At 46.3% G+C, this 24,386-nt stretch overlaps 1 protein-coding gene across 1 annotated transcript in view; it reads right to left on the reverse strand.

Moving 5' to 3' along the window:
* The window catches only part of Sec24b (SEC24 homolog B, COPII coat complex component), a gene marked incomplete at its 5' end in the record, with an annotated part of 62,033 nt that extends 38,172 nt beyond the window's left edge, over positions 1-23,861 (reverse strand). The window contains 3 exons of the mRNA XM_010641603.2: positions 4,570-4,743; positions 8,061-8,654; positions 23,843-23,861. Of these exons, the coding sequence (XP_010639905.1) occupies positions 4,570-4,743; positions 8,061-8,654; positions 23,843-23,861 (787 nt within the window). The remainder of the gene's footprint in view (positions 1-4,569; positions 4,744-8,060; positions 8,655-23,842) is intronic.
* Between the last annotated feature and the right edge of the window lie 525 nt (positions 23,862-24,386).

Here is a 24,386-nt window from a genome sequence, read left to right on the forward strand (position 1 = left end):
TGGTACCAGGGATTGATCTTGGGCCCTTGTGCTAGTGAGGCAGGTGGTGAAACCACTGAGCCAAATCCCCGGCCCCATTTTCATCTAATTTTTAACAGCCATCCCTAGATCAAGTTATTAGGGGAAGAAAGAATAAATCCCATCAATTTGACCAGTGCATTTAGTTATGCTAATTATTCTTGTAAAAACAAAGTGAAGTATTTCCTAGAACTACCATGGTTACTCAAGATACAGTGGGTAAAACCCAAGGATAAAAAGCCCTCATGAGCTGTGGGCTGTAGCCCAGTGGTAGAGCGTCAGCATGGGCAAAGGCCCTGGGTTCAATCCTAAGCACTATGAATATCTACCTGATGTCTTTCAGTCAATAAAGATGTACAGTGAAGTAGTCTATAACCTATGTTACCATAAAACATTTGTAATATAGCATGTATCAGTTATAATTTGTAATATTAAAGTAGTGTAAATTACAATATAAATAAGTAACGCATAATTTTCATTTGTACTTCATAAAATATTTAATAGTTTCTACATTCCTTTAGCAAGAAAAAAAAATCACCAGCAGGTGAACCTATTAGTACTTAGCATACATGTGTCCTGACATTTAGAGAGCTGCCTTTGTCAGTCAGGTTACATGGAGACAGCATTCGTAAGATAAAGGACCCTCGTCGCAGCTTGTTTCTTTTAATACAGTGAAAGAATACGGACAGATACCACACTGGCACTAGTATAAAGAACCTACACCATGCCGAGCAGTTTCCGATCCCTGACAGGAGCCCTGGGTCTGGAGGCAGCAGAGCACGCCTGCTGGGCCCCCTCCCGAGTCTGGGGGTCTCCGGAAGAGAAGCCCCTCCACACTTCCGGCTTCCTCACTCAAGAGGAGGAAGCCAAGTTGTGAGGTCACGTGACGAGCAGGAAAGCTACACTACAGGGATACAAATTCTGCTCCGTTACATGAAAGTAACAATAATGTTAGCACTCACAAAAAACAAAGCAACTCCTAGAAACAGCAACAATTTCTGACATGTAACTCAGATTAAAACGTTTTTAACATATTACTTTAATAAGTCTTCCAATACATTCTTATCTATTTATGTGAACAGTTTTCTCATTAATTACCCATGTGTACAAACATGGAAACCAGGAATGGAAGTGATCTGCTCTCTATTATGATTAAATGAAGAATCTCTCTTTTTTTTTTTGGTACCAGGGATCCAACTCAGGAACTTATAGTTACGAGGCAGGCAGCAGAACCACTGAGCCAAATCCCCGGCCAATCTACTCTGTTATATTCTAACCATGAATCCTACGCAACCACACACAAAGCTCTAGTGGAGAATGGGAGGGTCACTCATTTCACTGAAACATGCATTTCTAATAAAAATGTACTCTCTGTGCAAGTAATGCCAAAATTTATGACTTGACCAACTATGTCACTGCAATGACACCTTAATCCAAAAGAAAAATAGTAGTACTTAGGGACTTATAACCGTAGGCACCAAAACAAACTTTCAAACTTCAATTATGCATTACTGTGGCACAAAGTATAAAACAGAGATTCTAGCTCAACAATACATTATTATGTTTAAGGGAAGAAGTAAAACCTCAAGAAGAAATGGAATACACAAGCTTCCAAATGTTAAAGAAAAGTTCATGGCTTATTTAAGAAGAATGGTCGGTGGCCTGCCTTGCAAGCACAAGGACCTGAGATCAATCCCAGGTACCAAAAAAAAAGAATGATGGTACATACTGCTCCTGTGCATACATTTACATGAGTAACGTAACATCTGTATTATACTGTATCGTATTGGTTTTAATGAGGCAGGGTCTCACTGTGTAGTTCAGGCTGGCCTTGAATTCACTATGTAGCCTAGGCTGGCCTCAAACTCACAGTGATCCTCCTGCCTCAGCCTCCTGAGTTCTGGGATTACAGGCATGTGTCACCACACTCAGCCCAACATCTTTATTAAAAAGTCAACATATGGCATAATTTCACCATTTAAGTTTGTAAAAAATGTTAGATATCCATCATAGTTATTCAGCTTGTTTTTTGGGAACAGGGTCTCACTATGCAGCCCAGGCTGCCTTGCAACTCAAGGTGATCCTCCTCCTGTCTCAGCCTCCCAAGTGCTAACATGATTATGGATGTGTGCCATCACACCCAGCTGTTTTTTGAAGTGTTCTGGGGCGAATACTGAAGCAAAAATGTGAAATTTGCCCCTCTAAAAACCAAAAATGTTTGGCTTTAGTAAGGGTGCCTTTGTAGCTGGAAGATTTAAAAAACTGCTCCAGGCTCTCCTGTTTTGTTTTTGGTACTGGGGATTGAACCCAGGGCCACTGAGCTACCCCCCACCCCCATGATTCTGTCACCAGGCTGCCCAGCTGGGCTCGGCCGCCCAAGTGGGCTCACAAGCCCCACAGTCCAGCTGAGCCAGCTGTTCAAGCACAGCTGCAGTTCAGAGATGCCCAGAGTCTAGGCAGGGCACCTGGGACCTCACAGTCAACAACTGGCCCACTGCACAGAGAGGATGGTGCTGCGTGTTACGCGCATGCACCCGCACGCACCCTCGGGGGCACTCCACATTCTTTCTACGCTATATCCAGGACAGGGACAGTGCCGTGTAGGCGTCCACTGCAGAACACTGCTTTCGGAAGTAAATTACCATACCTGTGCAGCACAGACACCTGTCCCTGGACACAGAGACAGACCGCAGTCACAGCTGAGCATCTCCTAGGCCTTAGCACCCCTGCACCTAGGCGAGCTGCACAACCCCAGTGGCTACAGACACCGCGTGCACAACTGTCCTGGTCGCCAGGGCTAAGAAAACAGTCAGGATCAGTGCCGAGATTTAGCCAAAGCAAAACGGCCGTGAAGAGGCCACGTTCCTACTTAAGAAAAAGAAATAATAAAAACTTCAATCCACACATCTCTAGTATTTTCTGTTACTTAAGCAGCTTATCTTAAATCAGGAGTTTTTCAAAACCCAATAACAAGAACAACAAATCAGTCTTACAGAAAGAAAGTAAGATTGATTTGATTCAGAAATTTTTTGCTCTGCTACTAATGAACCTGTAGTCTTGGGTTTCCTAAACTCTGCATATCTAACTTTTATAAATCAGGGATAATGTCTGTATCATGGAATTAAAATGGACATTAATGAAACATTCTAAGTGCTCAATGAGTAGTAGGTTCCTTCTCTCTTCAAAATCTACTGTACTGCTAAAGGAAGGAAGAAATAATTGTGATTATTAGCAAAGGGCTTTACAAAATGATATTTACAATAAAATGGTAGAATGGTATGTAAAGCAAGATGGTAAAAAAAAAATAGGAAGAGAGAATTTAGCAGAAGCAATGTGAAGGGTTAAAAGATGGAAGCTATGTAAGAGAGAAACAGAAAACAACCATCACTGGGAAGAGCAACACGAAGAAGAAGGCACCGCTCACTCTTTCAGTCAGGGCCAACTTGCCCTTCACACAACACTTTTACCAGATCTACCTCAGTATGGAGGCAAACGCTTTCAAGAAATAGGTTTATTCACAGTATACCCACTGGCTTTTCAATGAACACTTTTAGTGCTGCAGCTGGTGTTCTTTTCAGGACAAGAACATTACAATGTACCATCAGATCAACTGACCGGGATCCCTCTGCTGCTCACACACACAGGAGATACAAACTCAAGGTCAGTCCACGGATTCAGGCTTCTGCTTTGCAGAGCTTCAGAACATAGCAGCAGGGTTCTTCATACTCAAGGCCGGAGGCTGTCAGTACACAGTAAGCACAGGCCTTAAAATATTACGGCTGCCCTGAAAACATATGATACCATTTCTGTACCAGGGATCGAACTCAGGACCTTGTGTTTGTGAGGCAGGCACAGTACTACTGAGCTAAATCCTCAGTTGCTCTGAAAACATAAACTACAGATATCTGGAGACAGTTCAGTTACCCCTGGTCAAATAAAGAGTACAGAACATTAACCTGAAACAGGAGAACTCTAGCAGATAGAAAGTAACAAACCTTTAAAAAAAAAAAGGACAATATAGAAGAAAGGGATCAAAATAACACATTTCACCCCTCATTTAAGAATATTAAACAAATTAATCAACGATGCAAGGGTGGGGCCAATTTCATCTTTACCCTCTCTCATTCTGAAAACCATGTCAAAGGATACTTTCCATTAACAATAATGCCAAGCACAGAAATATCAACAGGACATTGCATTAGCTAAATAGGAAAATCCTGGCTGCTTGATCCTAAAAAAGATATACAATGACCTTTAAAAAGAAAAAAGAAATGAGTTTCCCATGATACAGGGGTGGATTAGCAAATTGTAAAGCAGGAACACAACAGATTACTAGTTACACAGTGGCTAAAAAGACTACAGTATATATGAAGAACTGCATATAATTCAATAAACATAAGAGCAAAATACAAAACGGTATGCAAATTATAGTCACAATTACATAAAATGTACAGGACTGGCTTCATAAACTTATTTTCTGTCTCTTACGAATTATGGTCACACAGTCTAACCTTTTGAATTCCGCAGAGTAAGAGCAGCGACCTCACATACCTTTCTGTGGCGGCAACACTGGCTGAGGAGAACCCAAGGCCACAGGCTCCCCAGGGTGCTGCCCAGCAGGTGGCGCCCGTGGTGACCGGGATCCTGGCAACACAGTGGACATAGCCGGGCTGGACCTGGGAGGCGGGACACTCTGCGTGCCAGGACAGGCTAGAGGGTCTGCAACTGGAGACAAGGAACTATTCATTCACAGCGATGAACTTGAAATATATTCAAAAGCTTACTAACAAAATCCAGCTTATTAGAAGTTGTGTGGCATATTTATTTTGTCTATGTAGAAAAGAAAGTGGTCCAAAGACTTTCCAAAAAAACTGAAATTGTTTTAATACTTCTTCATGGCAATTTTCCTGAAATACGTCACTTCTTACCTCTGTAGACAAAATGAACCCCAACAGCATCTCCTCACTTATGACCGCTCCTGCTACTCACTGCGCCAGGCAACAGTGTCTCAGGTAAGACATCAGAGGTCACCTACTGCAGGAAAAAATCCTGAAGCCCACAAACACTTCCTGTGTCAGCTCTGACCTCCGTCTGCACTGTCAACTGCCACCACACACGGGCTGTCTCTAAGCAGATGCCCCATGTCACATGTGACCACAACACAGACTGGACTTCAGGAATGACGTACACACAAATACAGCAGCCGCTGTGATAGTCAAATTACTAACGGCCTATGCAGGGCAAACTTCCCCTAGTTGAAAAACACTATCCCATAGGGTACTCTTCAGGACTACAGAGCCAGGGCTAACCAAAAGCTTCGGTAAGCAGTGACAGCATGCTGAATAAACACATGTGCAGGCACATGCATGCACATGTATGTAAGGGTGATGCATTATGCACACCTGTAAATAAACAGGTCTAAGATGGAAGCCAACATAGGAAACGGGGACAGAACAAAGTGTGTTCCACTGCGTGTCCCCTGAGTAAATGGATAAGGGAAATGAGGAGAGGGAGTGAGAGCCTCACCATGGGAGGCTATCTTCACAGTATTCTGCTGTTCCTCTCAAGAAGGGGGATTCTATTTTCCCACCCTCTGGATTGGAAATAATCTTGTGGCTGGCTTTAAGCAGTAAGCTGTGGTAGAAGTAAAGGTATGCACATCCCAGAAGAGACTGTAGACCCTCATGCCCGGAAGTGGATCCAGTCCAGGGAGAAGAGTCTATGCCAACTGCTGTGCTGCCGGGAGCAGCCTAGGCTCTCGCGGCCCAGTGACTCCTGCTCAATGAAGTCATGCGAATGAGCCCCAGATAACCCGCAGAGGAACTGCCCAACTAACCAAAAACCACACAAAAGCAGCAACACACTAATGATACCCTTAAAACTGCAAATGTAACCGGCAACAGAAGTACCTACCATGGATGGAAGATGTCACTCACTGGCAGAACACTTGCCTGACCAGATTAGGAGCCTGGGTGCAGTCCCCACCATCACACAAAGTAGATGAAAATAGTTGGGGACATGCAGGTGTGGACCCAGTCAGCTGAGGCTGGGTGCACACATGAATCTGCAGGTGCACACACGGACACACACGGACCCTGGAGCAGACAGGCAATGCTTGTGAGCCTGCCTTTCCCTCTGCCACAGGTGGCCCAGTGCTGAGGACCTCATGGAATGCCTGTCCTGCTTGGATGGACACAGCTGTGTCTACTATCCCCTGCTCTGTGAAGAGTGCACCCACAGACAGGTGCCCCCAACCCTTATGTCCTCTGTTCTAAACTCTGTGAAAATAGCATACTGCATGTACCCTACCACGACTGCCTAGCTGTATTTTACCAGAGACCCCTTAAGAGGCAGTCCACAACTTTAAGGTTAAGAAAATTACCAGGAGTGGGGTTCAAACCCACACATACATATGTCCATTGGATCTTAAGTCCAACGCCTTAACTATTCGGCCATCCTGGTGCAGCCACCAGTCTGCAACTTTAAAAGGGTCCAATGAAATGATCCTTTTTAAACAGCAACTCAAGGAAACACTAAACATTGCACCCAAGACATATATACTTGGGAGTAAATTTCTTAATAAAACAATCAAAGTTCTATGTTGAATCACAAACACATTAATATGCTTTCCTTTTGCTTTTTTGTTCTTTAATTTTTTGGTGCTGAAGACTGAACCCAGGGCCTCATGCTTCCTAAACAAGTGTTCTACCACTGAGCTAAATCCCCAGTCCTAATATGATTTCCTAAAGATGCAAATGAGATAACACTTCAGTTTCTTTTATTCCACATTTAGAGTGTGAACTCATCATTTTTTTAATGGTGGTGGTACAAGGGACTGAAGCCAGGGCCTTTGCACTGAACTATATCCCTAGCATCACACACTTTAACTTCTTATTTTGAGGCAGGGTCTCGGGCTCAAACTTGTGATTCTTCTGCCTCAGCCTCCATGGTGCTGGGATTACACGTGTGCCATGCTCACCCTAAGACTCTTATTTAAAATACTCTGAAAGTCCAGAAAAGGCTATCTTTCTACACCATAGGGCTTGACTATGCCTATTTGGTAATCAAGGACGTCATCCAGAACACTACCAGTTTTGTATCTGCCACACTTCAGGAAACACCCACTCCCCCGAAACAGGGTCTTGCTGTGTAGTCTGGGCTGACCTTGAACTATGTAGCCCAGGCTGGCCTTGAATTTGTGGAGATTCTCGTGCCTCAGCCTCCCAAGAGATAGGATTACAGGTGTGCACCACCACACCTGCCAGAAAGTGTAACTTATAAACCACCTACAGTGGTACCTCAGTTCATGAACTTAATTCTTTACATGACTCCGGGCACAATCCAAATCACATTTAATGGTCAGGTTCAATGCTGACCTTGTGGGGAGATTTGATGCGTCTCTCATCCACTTCAGTTTGGGACCAGAATCACGGAGAGATTTAAGCTCGTGAATCAAGGTACCTCTGTATCATACACACACAATTTTTAAACCACACCCCTGAAGGTCAGGAAGGCCAACTACTGAGGCACTCGCCATGTGTCTTACGTTGTCTGGTTCTTATTCTTCATCCTCGTTTACCAATTCAGAAGGAGAAAACAGCTTCCGGGTGCAGGAAATGTACCTCTGTAAGTCTCCAGAGGCTCACTTGGGGAAGTTGACAAAATGGTGCTGTGTTCATTTTTTCTGTGAGGGGCTCGGACTGGAAACATATCTACCCATTCTGAGCTAATATAAGAGAAAGCAACGGCCAGCACAGTAAATCCTCCAGGCGCCCTGCACCCAGTCCACACTAAAGACAAGTATGGCGAGCTGTGAGACCGTGAGCAGACACCAATCGTGACCACGGCAGGACTGGGCCAAGTGATCGGTGCGGGAAAGGGTGTGGGGGTCGGCAAATACACAGAGAATTCAGCAAACAACACACTGCTGCGGGGAGCCCCTCTCCGCCGTTTCTGTCAGGCTCCACCGTCTGTAACATCACATATAGTAACCTGCGCGGCCCTGGATGTGAACCGCATTTTGGGGAACTTTCCGGACCTACCTGGATTTGCAGGGCTGCTGCCGGCAGAGTTCTGGAGACCTTCCCGGGCCGGAGGGAGGCTGGGCAGCGGCCAAGGAGGGGCGCTGTACCCTGACAGGCTCTGCTGCTGGGATGGGGGTGCAGCGGGCCCTGCCGGGCAGCTCAGAGGTGCGAGCTGTGCACCCCAGCCCGGAAAGGAGCCCCCTGCAGCACTCTGGGCCGTCAGTGCTGGCAAGTAGGGGCTCCCGGCAGGCAGAGGAGAGCGGGAGGTGCTGGGGTGCGCGGCACTAGAAACAGTGGGCACCGGGAGAGGGCCACAAGCAGCAGGAAGTCCCTGAGAGGCAGCGGAGTTGGCAGTGTGGAGGGTGGGACTGCTGTGGTAACTCCCAAATGAAGGGTACAGCGGGGAGGCGCCGGTGTGCGCAGCCCCCGGGGCCAGAGGCAGAGTGGGCGCGGGTGCCGGATAGAGACCCGAGTAGTAACCGCAGGCCGGGCCGTCCAGTGGCAATGCGGCCGCCTTCCCTGGTCCCGCAGAGTACAGTCCTGAGGGAGCAGCAGAGCTCTGACGATGCAGTCCGTACCCCGCCGGAAGCTGCATCTGACCCTGGGCCGGACCTGGAGAAGAGAAAGCCAGTCATCAGCCATGGCGTGGGTAAAGGTCGGCTCACACGCAACGAAGCCCCTTCAGTGCTGCTCCCAAGTGAGCTCTCTAATGAAACAGGACACAGAAGTAAACTGTTTAATAAAGCCACACGCTGAGCAAGTAACAGGGCTGGATCCGAGTCAAGCGCGGCTCGAGTCTGGGCTCCTCACCAAGCACCTGCTGCTGCTCACCTCAGTGCAGTCCAGCTTTCTTTTCCCACCGAGTAGCCTGCTATCCCGACAGGGCAATTCTAGTCTTAGTTCTAACATTTTTTGTTGTATTTTGGGGAAGCTGTACCTATCCTCAGATCTACTCTTCCTACCAAGAAGAAAATATTTATATATGCCATACCTTAAATGAAAGAACAGCAACAAGAGATTCACAAACTATATAAAGAGGAAGAATAACTGTTTCCTTTGTCATAACATATAAAATACCTGCTTGTAAAACAGGTAAGAATAATGCTTACATTTCCAGGTTGTTTTTAATTTCTACTAAATAATGTAGTAGAATCTTCATTTTGGGTCATGTTACTATAGATAGCAAGGTCAGAGATCAACAGGCAGTCAGTGGCAGGGCTCCCCAGGAAGTCAGTGTAAAACTTGTCACAGTAAGACTGTGCTGCAGACTGAGGTGAAGACACCGTCGCCAGGCCTGCAGCCTCCCCGCCATAAACAGCGGCTTGAACTGCAAAGGCCACTACCAACTGGGCATCAGATGCACAGGCGGGCGGGCAGAACAACTGGACCCGAATGAATGCTCATCCCTTTCCAGGAAAGCTTTGTTCGTTCTACAACTAAAAGTGAGACACACTAACGACAGCGATGCTCACCATGTGCCCTTGCTGTGGGCCTTGTTCCTGAGTGGGTCAGCGTTAGCTGAACTAGACCTGTGACCCTACTGTTAATGACAGACCCGCACTGTGATTCTGCTGTACAAAGAGCCTCAGTGGCCACCCACACAGGATCCCTCCAAACTCTCATCTGTGTTGAGACCACGAGCTCACAAGCTGCATACACACGGCAGTGTAATGTACACAGTCTACAGACAACACTTCTAAAACTCCAAGAATTATAAAGGAAACCCAAATTCACGTGACATCTTACTCGGCTCATGATTTATTTTCTTACAGGTGTTTTGTGTAATCACAATTTACCCGAACCAAATTACTTCGAAGGCATGAGCCTGTTAGGAATTTTTCAGTAAGCTGCCAAAAATATGTGAAAAGTTTTTCCCTCCCCCATGTAAATAAAAAGATGGGTTTGCTTGCTTTCACTATAGTCTCTGACTACACTGGTAGAATTTATTGATGATCTAAATACATATCTACCCACTTAATTACTGATTTGGCTCATGCAGGCGACATGATCTGAAAACAGAAATAATCACCCTCTCCAAACTTCAAATGTCATTCTTCTAAAAAAGGCAGAAATGCATATCTGCTAAAATTTAGCAGAGGTGAGTTACCCATGGGAGGAAACCTTTTCAGTTCCTGGTTCATCAGAGAAAACATAGTGTTTACTTTGGGGACTTGCGCATCTGTGAGACTCACTTTTCTTTACTTAGTACCAGGATCTACTATTTCCAAAGTCTGAGAAACACCTGAAAACGCAGATGTCCTACTCAGGGTCTGTACCTCACTGCCGAGTGAGGGCACATGTGGTGGAGGGTGAACCTCACAGTGGGAATTCTGACCCTTCCAGCCACAACTGGGTGGGGCAGGAGCCAGGGTGACATCAGACCGACTGGCAGGGCCAGAGCCCCACATGCAGCACTGCACTACGCACCAGCATCTTCGGGATCTCTGGCACTTACTGTTCTATGCCACGACACTTCATTAATGTTTTATGCTTTATGGGTCTGGGTGAGGTCACTTCATCTGACTGCAGGCTAATGCAAGTTTTCGGAGCATGTCTAAAGCAGGCTAGGCTAAGCTATGAGGTTTGTAGGTCAGATGTATTAAAGGCTTTTTCTACTTAATATTTTCAATTTAAGATGGATTTATTGGAATGTAACCCCATCACTCATGGAGGAGCATCTGTAATTAAAATTATTAGGAAAGAGGGGCCAGGGATTTAGCTCAGTGGTACCGCCACCTGCCTCACAAGTGCAAGGTCCCAGGTTCGACCCCTGATACCAAAACAAAAAAACAAACAAAAATAACAGGAAAGATGAATGTATACTGTTTAAACGTGCTCAGTATTTAGAATTACTGAGCTATTTCACTTCTATATCACCTCAAAACCCACCATGGAGGCGCAGGCCTGCGACCCCAGCCAAGTCTGGAAAACCAAAGACGCCTCTGGGCTGAGATGCAGAGGCACAGGCCCGCTGTGGCCCAAGACTGCCCTGCTGTATGGCGGTTTCACAGCCCTGGCTGATGATTCTGGCTGGTTCCGCTCTCCTCACAGACCTAGTATTTTATTTTGTCCTCAGTTTCCCCTCCCATTCTTTGCTAGCATCATTTCCATGTCCCCATCATCTTACTTAGGCTCGTCAGCATCCTAGCACTCTGTCACAGGAAGAAAGTGTTTTCCTGAGAGGATGACCACAGTGCACTGTGCACTTTTGTGTTTTCTTTTTTTTTTTTTTTTTTTTTTTTTTTTTTTTTGAGACGGTCTTGCTGTGTAGCCCAGGCTGGCCTTGAACTCATGACGATCCTCCTGCCTCAGCCTTACAGGCATGCTCCACCACACTCAGCTACACATTTCTGTACAGACTGTTTCACTTATGTGAAGGTGATTCTTTGTAATTATTGAAATTGTCATCTTCCTTTGGATTCAAAATGATTTTGCAGCATTTATTATTGTTACCAAAATAGACATGGACAAAGATTGGGAGGAGAAAATAGTAACGTGTAGATTAGGTTTTTGAAAAATAATGAAGTATTTTTCCTGCTACCAATATGACTTATATAGTCACTTTTTAAAAGGTGCAGAAAATGATACAATAAAAACTGTTCATAATATTACCACCCAAACAACAGCCTCGTTTTTCAAACCAACATGCCACCAAAGAGGGAAGGAGCTCCTGTCCCTCTAGTGCCCGAGACAAAACGAAGGCTCTGAAGGCCAAGAAAGCAATGCTGAGCTGTCCGCTCCCTGTGAAGCAGGCTTGAGCACCGTGCCCAAGTCCCTGAGCCGCTGTGAGGACAGGAAAGCTACTGCTCTCCTCACGGAGATGGCCAAGGTCAGCACTCTGACCAGGCCTTGGGTCAATGGCTCCCGATGATGACGCTTTGGTGCTAACGAGCTGGGGTCATCTAGGTCAGGTGTGGTGACACGGGGCTGTAATCGCAGCACTCTGGGAGGGTAAGGCAGGAGGATCACAAGTTTGAGCATAACCTGGAAAATTTAACAACTTAGGGAGACCCCGTCTCAAAATAATATAAAGGGCTGAGGATGTAGTGCAGCGAAGGCCCTGGGTTCAGTCCCCAGTACCAAATAAATACGTAGGGATAATCTAAACCAAGTCCACGGGCTAACTAAATATATACTCTTTTCACCATTTAGAAAAGAGTACAGAAAATGATCAAATAAAATAATCCACAATCTTTACATCTGAGAAAATTGCTATTAAAATTCTCCGGCCCAGCTACCCAATAATTTTATTTTAACAACTACAAGCCTAATTAGTAGGCTTTGCATGAGCTGTTCGTCCACCATGACCCAAGCTCCTCTCCACCATCATTTTTAATGTCTGAATACTATTCTGTTCTGTGGATTTGCTTTATTTTAATAAATTATCCCTGGCCCATTTAGGTTGTTTTCAATTATTTTAAACATGAAACCACATGATGAAAAACAAATCTGTAGCTAAGTCTACATTCATTCATTTTACCTGCCTAAAAGTAATCTCCTATTAGTCATCCACAACTGGTACAAAGGTGCAAGAGCCCACAGGCAGCTAACAGCAGACAGACGAAGCCCAGGACACCAGCGAAAGAGAGGTAGCAGCACAGCCAGAGTGGGCCACGAGGACCCAACAGTGAACAAAGCTTCACAGCAGTCATCACAGATACTTTCAAAACGGAAAGGAAACCATATTCAGGACAAGTCGTTTCCTCCAAGACATGTACTTTCACCATTCGTATTCGGCAGTCATGGAAGTCTCAGCCAGAGCAGTAAGGAAAGAGAGAGGAACACAGGGCATCTGAGCAAGAAAGCAGCTCACATGATCCCTGCTTCCACATAACATGACTTTATGTACAAAAAAGAACCTAAGGATTCCACCAATAATCTGCCAAAACAGATCAATTTAGTAAAGCTGTAGGATAAAACATACAAAAATCAACAGTGTTTGTATGTACCATAATGAAATTGTTTAGAAAGAAATTAAGACAGCAATCCCATTCACGAGAGCTATAAAAAATAAAAAAATATCCATGAATAAATTTAACCAAGAAAGTGAATGATTTCTACAATGAAAAGTGTAAAAACATTGATGAAGGAAATGGAAGATGACCCCACCTACCTCACGCCTCAGACGGAAACCATTCCCATGTCCGTAAGCGAGAAGAATAAACGCTGTGAAACGTCTATCCTGCCCAAAGTGATCTACACACTCCACGCAATTCCTATCAAAACGGCAACGACATTCTTTGCATAAATAGAAAAAAACACTCCAAAACCTGAACAGATCTCAAAAAGACTAGAAATACCCAAACAACCCCAAGGAGAAAAACAAACAAACAGAAAAAAACCAAAAAACAAAGCTAGAAGTGTCGGGATGTAGCTGAGTGGTTCTGCCACCTGCCTCACAAGCGCAAGGTCCTGAGTTTCATCCCCAGTACCAAAACTGCCCCCCTCAGAAACAAAGCAAGAGGCACTGCAATACCTGACTTCAAAACATTCTACACAACCATCCTTAACAGCACAGTATTGACAGAATCAGTCACAGGCTGATGAGCTGAAAGGAAAACGCACCGAAGTAAGGCCAACTTTCTTCTTTCTATTTCCTCATTCTTGGAACTACAGGCGGAACTCAGGGCCTCACATATAATAGGCAAGTATTTTACCACTGATCTGCATCCTGAGCACCTTCAAATATTTTGAGTTCTTTTTGTTTCTGTTTTTTGGGTTTTGTGAGACAAGGTCTCACTATGTAGTCCAGCCTGGCCTAACTATGCAGCTCAGGCTGGACTGGAACTCACAGCAACTCTTCTGCCTCAGCCTCCTGAGTGCTGGGATTACAGGGGTGCACCACCACAACCGGCCAAAAGTTTTGAGACAAGACTAAGTGGCCCAGGCTGCCTTTGAACCTGTGCCGCCTCAGCCTCCTGAGCAGCTGGATTACAGGTGTGCACCACCACATGCAGCTCAGCCAACTAATTTTTTACAAAGGCAACAAGAACATGCATTGGAGAAAAAAGTCACTCAAACACAGAATCCATCGGTGAAATTATTTTCCTGGTGGTACTGCAGCTAAGTTAGGTAGAGATGGACAGACAGGCGGTTAGGGACCAGGCCTGCAGTCAAGGGCTGAGCTGGAGGAGAAATGATGGGACGGATGGCTAGGCCTGCAGCCAGCTCAAAGCTGTGAGCAGCTTAGCACCGTCCAGTTCAGTCAGCCTGAAGAGCACAGCACACAGAGCAGAGCACCGCGACTCACTCCCGCCTCCAGAAGCGCCTGTTCTCCTCCACGCTAGACGCCCTTGCTACTCACCATGTTCTTCTGTTAGATCCACACTAGCTGAGTGACTGCACTGACAATTCCACAGCCGACTGTAACGTGACCCAAGGTGACCTGTGGCGGGATCCTGTTGTGTGGAACCCCCCAGACAAAGAGCCTCTGCGGCAACCCTCTTCGGGACGCTCAGGCCTCTCAGAGTTTTCTCTCAATACAACTGCTCTCCTCTTCCTTCTTCGGCTCCCAGAGACACGAACTCAGCACCACTACCAGGCTGGGTGTTGCTTCCCTGCTGATGGCGCTGCAGGGTGGCTGCCTGCCTTCCTCACTGCGGGACCCCAACAGGGCAGAGCACACTCCACGGTGCCCACGCGTGGACCCCATCCCACCTGCACTCAGCTGGAAAAAGCCAGTTTTGCTCAGGGATGTCCTATAAAATAGCCAAAAGTCTTAATTTGATTAAAACTCGATCGTCAGGTAGATTTTTTGAGAGTCTGTGATGAGAACGGGAATACTCCTGAAGCATTTTTACTGTATACTTAAGTACAAAGGTTATCTGGAGAAGCACTTATTTAACTCAGTTACAAGCTATTTTGTGAAAAAAAAAATCAGCACATGGAATACAAAACATAAAGTACATCATCACCAAGCCAATTCACACCAGAAATGCACGGTGCTACATCACCATCTGAAACACACTCAATGTAATTCACTATATTCACAGCCTAGGAGAAGCTACGCAATCACTTCAATAGGTGCAGAACATGTACTAGACAAAGCTCAATATTCATTCTTTTTGGTTTTCTGAGACAGGGACTCGCTATGTACTTCAGAGTGGCCTTGAATTCACTATGTAGCTTAGCAGACTGGCCTCCAACTTGCAGGGATCCTCTGGACTCAGCCTCCCAAGTGCTGGGGTTACAAGTGTACACCATCATGCCCAGCCAATATTCATAATAATAAAAATTAAAAATAAGCTGTGCATAGAAGGAAACTATATATAGCATATGTGTGTATATGTGTACACACACACACACACACACACACACGTATATGTATTTTCCCCCCCTCCCAGCGCTCAGTATCAGTCACAAGGTCTCACACGTGCCAGGGAAGCTCTCTGCCCCTAAGATACAGCCTTGGCCCCTAGAAAGAACACTTCTTAATGCAAGAAGGAGTATCTACTAGTCACCTATGGCAAACACGCTTCCTAAGCTTAGGAAGGAGCAAGATGTTCTTTTACCACGTTATCCAACGACGCACAGGACATTCTGGTCACTTTAGTGAGCTGAGAGAAAGAGAAAGCACAGACTGGACAGGAGACATAAGGTCCATCACAAGGTCTCACACGTGCCAGGGAAGCTCTCTGCCCCTAAGATACAGCCTTGGCCCCTAGAAAGAACACTTCTTAATGCAAGAAGGAGTATCTACTAGTCACCTATGGCAAACACGCTTCCTAAGCTTAGGAAGGAGCAAGATGTTCTTTTACCACGTTATCCAACGACGCACAGGACATTCTGGTCACTTTAGTGAGCTGAGAGAAAGAGAAAGCACAGACTGGACAGGAGACATAAGGTCCCTTTATTTGCAGAATGACATAAATGCTCAGAAAATAAAAGGATGGGGAAGTGGTCAAAGGCACCAACGTGCAGAGCTCCCAAGGGCCAAAGCTAAAATAATGGGAACAAGAGAAATAAAGGACAGCACTGGAGTAACCCGAAGATCAAAGTCCTCGTGAGCTCCTAACACAGCAACACGACGACTGAACGAGCCTTACAGTGGGACTGACAGGACATCTCCTCACAGAGAAATTCCAAATGACAAATGCACAAGCGAAACAGAATTATCATTAAAATTCCAGTCACAATTGCTTTATTAGTGGAAAACTGGTAAAATTAAGAAAAATCTGTGGTTTAGCCAACTGTATCAATTTCCTGGTTGTGTAAGTTAACTTTAAAATTGAGGAAAGGAAAGCGACTGTACTTTCCTGCCTCTGTGCAAGACTTCCATGGATCTAAAATTACTGCAGAACGAAGTGTTTAAACATCCACTGCTGCAAATGATCTCCTAAACTGAGTGCACAACTAACGTTTTAGACAAATGACTACACCAAAGAAAACCAGTTTTTTCTAAAAAGCAAATCTGATTGTTACTTTCGTTACTTTTTCTTGTCTTTGTTTCTTGAGGCTGGATCTCAGTATGTAGTTCAGCCCCACCTTGAGATGCAAGTATCCAGCCAGCAAGGCTGTTACTTGTTTAAAGCCTTCAGATGCTTCCTCTTACACTAAGGAAAGTTTACACTCTCACACTGCCTGTAAGTGCATAGCCACACCTAATCTCTGGGGTAGGAAAGGAGGGGATTTACGTGGCAAGGGGGCTCACTGGCCTTCGAGCCACGCACCACGGCCCATACCTGTGATCCCAGCCCCACTGGACACTGAGTGCAAGAAAAGCTGGGCAATTTCGTGAGAGGAGACCCTCAAAAACATAAAGGGTGGAGGAAGTGGCTCAATGTCAAGGCCCTGGGTTCAATCCAAATACCAGAAAAGCAAGCAAACTAAAAACAGAAGAAAGTAACACATAGAGACAAAGTGTACCCATGATTGCCCAGGTGGGCCCGGCACCATCACAGGGTCCTCACCGCAGAGAGGAGCAGGAAGAGGAGGGGGGCTGTGGGCAGAGGAGAACAGAGCCTGAGGCTGACACAGCAGAGTCGGCCAAGAGCCAAGGCTGGGGGAGGAAGCAAAGCTGTGCCCCAGGCGGCCCGAAGGACACCTGGCTTCCGCCCCTGAGCTCTGGAGAACAAACACTCCATGCCCTAAGCCACTTGGTTACAGCACCAGGAAACTAACCCTTGCCCCTTTGCTCCCACTCCCCCTCCACCCCATGGAGCTCAACACAGGCACCTCTGCCCTCTGCTAACCTGGATTCCAGTGGCTCCAGCCATCTACACACACGGAAACAGAAACCTGGCAGCACCGTGGCCCGCTGCTCTGAGACAGTCAGTCTGCCCAGGGTCCTAGGGGAGGCCAACTGGGATTCCAGCTAGCTGTCCGTGGCTTCTGAAGGAGAAGTGCAAATGTGCCGTACATCCCTGAACCTCGGCTTCTACACACGTCAAGAATACCACTAACGCCGTTAGCAGTGGCCGTATGACCAGACGGCCAAGCCGCCAAGGCAGTGCACGCCTGTACCCCAGCTCCTCAGGAGGCTGAGGCAGGAGACAGCAAGTTCCAGGCCAGCCTGTGGAAGTTAGTGAGGCCCTGCTTCACAGGAAAGGGAGTGTGGGCCTGGCATGTATGAGGCTGAGTCCAATCCCCAGCACACAAAGAAACTTTCAAAGGTTGCAAGTCAGTGCGCATGCAGTTTCCGGCCTTGCTTCCTTCTGACTCCTCTCACAGGCTCAGCTCTACGTGGAGCTTTCCAAAACTCCCTCTTCCCCTTAACCCAACCAACTAGGACCCCATTCTTCAGAAAAACATCCCGAAGCCGGAGGGAAATGCTAACTGACCACTGCTCTTGGCTTCTCACACAGACGTGGAACTGTCCTACTGTGCTCTCCGCTAAGTGAGAAAAAAGGTAGACTGCTCTTAGCTTTATTGTACTCCCACAGCCTGGTGCCCGGCTTACGGAAACCATTACTGTATTTTGAAAACTGTGAAGCTTATTAAATCATCATCAATTATGAAGCCTAAAAAGTATCTAGAACTTTCACGATGTTTAAGAGATACTTAAGGAAAAAGAGTAGGAAACTTAAGAGTTTCAACTATGTAAAATAATTTATATGGTAATATAAAAACAAATGTACAGGTGTGAGTTTTTTATTTTGGCATTTTATACTTTAGAACATTTAAAGCCAAATAAAATGCCTATTTCATTACAAATGTTTTGATATTGCAGTTAAACAAATATGAAGTACAGTATATACCTTTCCTACTGCCACTGTAACAAACTGTGACAAATTTAGTGGTTTCAAACAGTTTATTCCCTCAGCTCTGGAAGACAAGAGTCCAAAATGAACTTTCCTGAGTAGGAGAATTCAGGGTGTCCTCCTGGCCTGCTGACTCCTTCTGCCAGGTCTGAGGGGAGCCCTTACCCTGCCTTCTTGGCTCCTGGTGTCTTTGGCTTGTGGCTGCATCCTCCTCCCCCAGCCTCTCTGTCACCCAGTCACGGTGATCCCACCAGGCAGCAGGCCTGTACACATCTCCTCAGGGGTCTGCATACACTTCTGCAAGCCCACACAGTAGGTGCCAGCAGGGGTTCTCACAAGGGAATCAAGATGCCTCCCTCACAGGGAGAATCTTAAAACACCCACTAGTCTAAGGTGTAACCCAATCTCAGGAGTAAACATGCAAAAAAGTGCCTTAGATTCAGTGAGATAATTTTACTCACCAAAGAATCTAACACAGTGCTTTACAAAAGGAGACAATGAAAGACTCACAAGTCAGTTTCTACACTCTCTGAAAGGCTTGACACTCTGAGTTCCAAGTAAAGCAGTCACCTAAAGGAAGCAAACAACACTGTAACCACTGACTGGCACCTGGTCAGCCCCGCCGATGGACCCAGGGCCCTGCATTGTGCTGGGCCCAGCTCTTTTTGATCTGTGTGGGCAGTGTCCCCTACATTGCTAAGCTGAGTGTCACCACACCTCGTGCATCCTGTGTGGCCTCTCACCAGGCCACACAACCCACCACAGGGACACATCTGCCCCAGGGCCATCATCTATCAGAGGCTAATAACTAATTCCATTCCTGTACTGACCTCAGCTGACATGAAAACCAAAATTCACAGTATGGAACGTCAAGCCACGACACAACTACAGGACCCCTTTAAACGATTTTTTCTAGTACACATGAAGAATGGTTTGGTTGGAAAATGTCAAAACCAGACGACCTCCCTCTATCCCACTTTGGCCTCCCTCCACTCCCTGACAAAGGCAGGGAGGTTCTGTCTGACACTCCCCAGTGCACCAGGCTCAGGGCTCCTCCTCCGCACAGACCAAGTCCCAAGCACGAGGCCCCACCACCAGCCCACACACTTCCCAGACCCATTCTTCTCACTGGTGTACTACCTTCCACCTTAAACTCCTTGCCTGTAACTCGCACACTTACCTGACATTCACACCAGTCCTGACTGAGACCCACCTGAGGCTGCACTGTCCTCTTCCCAAGCTCCCAGCACAAACAAGCCAGACCCGGCCAGGCTCTGCTTCACCTTATTTTCAGTGCTTTGGTGCACATTCTTAGAAAACCTGAAATCCACTAAAACCCACTCCCTGGAAGCTCGCCGGCTCTCAGCAGAAATGGTTATAAGTAGAAGCTCTCTAAGATGATTTGTGGGAAGGAGGGACAGAAAGTGGAAGAAAATAAGAAAAGGCCAAACTCGGCTTGGGACTTAAACACAGTAAAGGATAAGTTCAGGACAGTGTCCCGTCTTCAAAAGCAGTAAGGACATAGGAAGTCAAGTCCCTTCCTAGTGCTGACCGTGCTGCTACTGGGATGCGACGAAGAAAACCTGCCACGCGATGAGGAGGGAGGGTCCCGAGCTGCAGGCCAGCCTGGCCACACAGTGAGCCGGTCTCAGAAACCAACCAACAGACACTGCCATTCAAAGAATCCCTAACTTGGTGCTGTGAAGGAAATGGAAGGGGAACTCTCACCACTAAGCATCTACTAGGACCAGGTAGTAAAAAAAAAGCAGTGTGGCCTTTAATGCAGTCCTCTGGACAACCCTACAAAGAAGGTCTCACCACACGCTAAGCCAGGGGTGTCGAGCCAGTGTCATGTGTGCCACAGCAGGCTGTTTTTATTGCTGACAGTTCTAAAAGGTTCGCCATCACTGTTCTGAGCTCAGTGATGTCACAGTAGTTTTCGTCACAAAAATTTCAGCTGAATCAAGTCGGGCACGTGCTACAGATCTATAACCCCAGAGTCCTGGGAGGCCAAGGCAGGACCCCATGTTTGAGCTCAGCCTGGTCAATTTAGCATCATAGTGAGAACCTGTCTCCAAATGAAAAGGGGTGTGTGTGTGTGTGTGTGTGTGTGTGTGTGTGTGTGTGTGTGTGTGTGTGTGTGTGTGTGTGTGTGTGTGTGTGTGTACAAAGCTCAGAGCTAAGGCCCTGAGTTCAATCCCCAGTACCACAAAGAAATAAAAAATAAAATTCCAAAGTGGGGGTTGGATGGGGCCGTAGTTCAGTGGGAATGTCCTGGGTTCAGTCCTTAGTACTTGGGGACATGGGCAGAATCAGAGCCAGCTACCTTTTCACAAGTCCACACCTTCAGGACAACCCTGCATGCACCTAGTCCACTGCAAGAAATGGATGCTCCAGGGCTGAAAAGGACATGGTCTTCTTTACCACACGACATGGCTGATGGCGCAGGTGCCTCATTCTAGGAAAGCCCACTGAGATCGGCTCCAAATCCACTCCATTTCAATGCCTTAGTGCAAAACTGCTCAGCTTGAATCTCAGAGGCCTGGCGTGGGGGGGGGGGACGGAGAAAAGGCCTTGCTAACAACTAGAGCAACACACATAACGATAGCAAATAAGCCAGGGGCTCGTCCTGGTGTAAGATCTTTGAGGCATCTGCTCAGCACCTTCAGAGGGAAGGAAGTACTCAGACAGACAGCTGCTGTCCAGAGAGGACCTGGACTTCTGGTCCGCACGAGAAGATCAGAACCCGAGAACAGCTGCTCACTTGGTCAAAGGCACTTGGCTCCAGACACGCTGGGGAGCCAGGGGCCCCGGGACCGACAGCCCAGAGTTCTGTGGAGTGAAAGGCACATTTGCTTAAACCTTTCCCGGGAAAGGCTACCAATTCCCTTCTGCCTTCATTTTGCTTTCATTTCAGCATTCAAAATAAGGAGACTGCCAGGACTGTCATTCTCCGAAAGGGCACAGGAAAGCAATGAAATGCATTCTCATTTGAAACTGAATGCCATTAGTTGCCTAAAAGTGAAATACAAAAGCAGGTGTGTCAGTTAAACCTGGGTGTACCTCCCTCCCCCCAAAACTTTTTAAAACATCTCTTTCAAGTCAATCAGTTGGGGACAACTGTAGAATCATATCCCTGTACTCCCGGACCATTATTTTATTCAAGCCCCTGAATTTGGATTTGGAAGGAATCTCAAAAGGGGAAAAATACTCAACTAATATTCAGACACACGTATGTACAAATAAATGTAAAAGACCCAATACCGCTCAGTGCAAAACTGCAGTGCAGGAATGGAACCCTAGAAAAGAGGGCTAAGGTCACACGATCTTCAAATATGTGGGGGAGAAGCATTTTAGCAGTTAAACTCAGAAAACAAGTGAAAATGATAACAAAAGCTGTTTTCTGCTTCTTTTCTCCCCACTCTTCCCAAACAAGGTCAAGGTTTCTAAAATGAAACTTCCCAGTCTGTTAATAGAGACAAGGACTGGAATTCAGGAATGAACTGGAGCACCTGTAACCTGCCCTGCACCGTCTCCGGCCCCAAAACACAGCAATGAACAAAAGACATAAAACGGCCCCTCACTCCAAGTTTACACAGAAGTGGCAAAAACTGTACCTACTTTGCCTTCCTGACGATTCCATCTATAAAATGAGGGAACTGGAGTAGGTGTTTTTCAGGCTGTGTTCCAAGACCTACAGGACCTCCACCTCTATTTTAGCCATATCTACATTGTCTCTTTCTGATTTCTCTATCCACAATTTCCTTTGAAAAAACAAAGTTTTAAAATATCAATTATCTTGTCAAAGAAAAATACTCGCTCTTCACAGATGACTAAGGGATTGGCTTTGGGTTCTTCTTCAACGGACTCCCTGAGTGTGCTCTCATTCTGTCTAGTGACTGATGGCACAGGCGCGGGCAAGGCCAACCTCCAGCTGAGGCTATCACTGATACTTCTGAGCAGCCAGCTAGACTGGGCTTCCCACCGCCCATTCCCTGGATCACCAAACTTGACAGGAAGGAGGGCTCCAGAGCACACAGGGCTTACAGAAGACGGGAGTGAAAGCCGCAGGGAACTGATGCAGGCTGGCAGCCGTCAGGGGCCTGCACTCCATCAGACTCTAGGACCTGAGGGGGGCCCAGAGCTCCCCGTGCCCCAACCCACCCCACCTGGAAGCCGCTGGCCAGGGACTGAAAGGTCCCACCCTCAATCACTAGGTCTCTCAGGTAAGGTCCCAACCCTGGCCAGCTCTAGGTCCCATCCTAGACCTCCTCATTAGCATACACTCAGGTGTGACTCAGGTGTAACCCAGGTGCTCATCCTGCCAAGCAAGGGTTTCATCATGCAAGGGTTTCGGAGTTCCATGACATGAACCAGGGACAAAGGCCTGCACACTGTGTAATGAAGAGGTAAGTACCTCAGTTTGTCTTCTAGGATTTTTTGGAGACAGGATCTCTCTAGGTCACGATGTAGTCCAGACTGGCCTTGAACTGGTGGCAATCCTCCTGTCTCAGCCTCCCAAGTGCTGGGATTACAGGCATGACCCTATGCATGTGTTGTCCTGTGGTATTTTTTAACTCATACTTCTAACCTATTTCTTTCTCACCATAACTGAAATTCCACAGAGATCTATTAAAAAGCAAAGTGATTTATGTAGAGTTGAAAAATAAAAAACTCAAACAACTGCCTCCTAATCTTTATAATTTTTTCTAAAATTAGCAAACAAAACACAAACAGATTTGATCTTGTTTCTCTACTTAAAACTAACCCCTTCTATACAAACAAAACAAAACCTAACCCTAGTTCTGTATTTCCAAACCCTTAGGCCATTCTGAACTCCCCCACCAGCTGCCCCAGGGGTGTCCCCACCTTAACTTTCTTGGTCACCAGTTCTCCTGGCTGCTCTGGGTGGCTTCCAGGTTCTCCACGGTCCTACACTCCTGTCTGCTGTAACTTTTTCCTGCCACAGCCCTTCTCCTCACCCAGATCTGTCAAAGCCCTCCAAGACAGGCACAACCAATAGAATGCTACCAAAATGCAAGTCAAGGAGGAAGGAGTAACCGGTCTTCTCTCTACCCTAACTTGGAGGATTTAACTGGTAGGCAGGCAACAAATGTCAAAATGATAGCAACTTTACGTGAAAGAAGTCATTATAAACGGCAAAAAGCAAGCATTTTCTCCATTTGGCAACAAAATATATTGATGTGTTCTTCCAAATTTAACATCCGATTTGGCTAAGCAAGTATCTTGGCATCTTTGAGTGTTCATGAAATTTATACGGCTAACGAATATTTGCCACTTGAAAACTGTCCATTCTGATGAAAACACATATTCAACAAATCAAGGGAAAACAATCCTTGAATCCCTCCTAAGGCACGGGTTTACAGCGTTCTAATGCACGGGGCCTGCTCCAAAAACCACTGCTCTACTTGCTTCACACAAAGCTGTGTTCAAAACAAAACAAAACTCTATCAAGGAACAGGATACCACAGGAACAGCGTCTCAGAAACAGAATTTTTACATCTATTCAGATCACTAACAACACTGATTGCATTCAAATCCCTTTACAGTAAAGACTTTTGGAGGTAAAGCATGTAATACCTATGCATGTGGCTGCAACAGTGGATAGAAGTCAAGGTGTCACTTCGGATTATGAAAAATTTCAACCCCTGGTTCTCAGCAGTGACTACAGCCTTTATGTTTGAAAAGCCATCCGCTGAGGGACTCAAGACGTTGCTGACCAAGTAATTTTCATTAGCGAATTGGGTAAATAGGTCAATCATTTGAGGAGTAGTATAATGTATCTTTGTTCTCCAACGAGCTAAGACAGACCTATTCCTCTAAATCCAGCAATTACTTTGCACGGTTCTCCCACATCCTATCAAGTCTGCCGAGTTCTCCCGCCCCAGCCCTATCCACAACACTCCAAAGCTCAAGATTAGGAAACAGAAGTCTCGGCGGCATCGTTTTCCAGCTGAAACCGCTGCATTCTCAAAGCCCACGACCTTAGAGGAAAGCAGCTCCCGTGCAGCGCTGGCCGCTGCCTTGAGGAGGCCTCGCCTGCAGCCCGGGCCGACCGGCTCCGAACTTTCTTCGACGTCCGAGAGTGGGAGCCAGGGAAAAACAAAGCGATCGAACCCCGCCG

Source organism: Fukomys damarensis, unplaced genomic scaffold, assembly GCF_012274545.1.
Source record: "Fukomys damarensis isolate Sample0158 unplaced genomic scaffold, DMR_v1.0_HiC HiC_scaffold_25, whole genome shotgun sequence".
Lineage (NCBI taxonomy): Eukaryota > Metazoa > Chordata > Mammalia > Rodentia > Bathyergidae > Fukomys > Fukomys damarensis.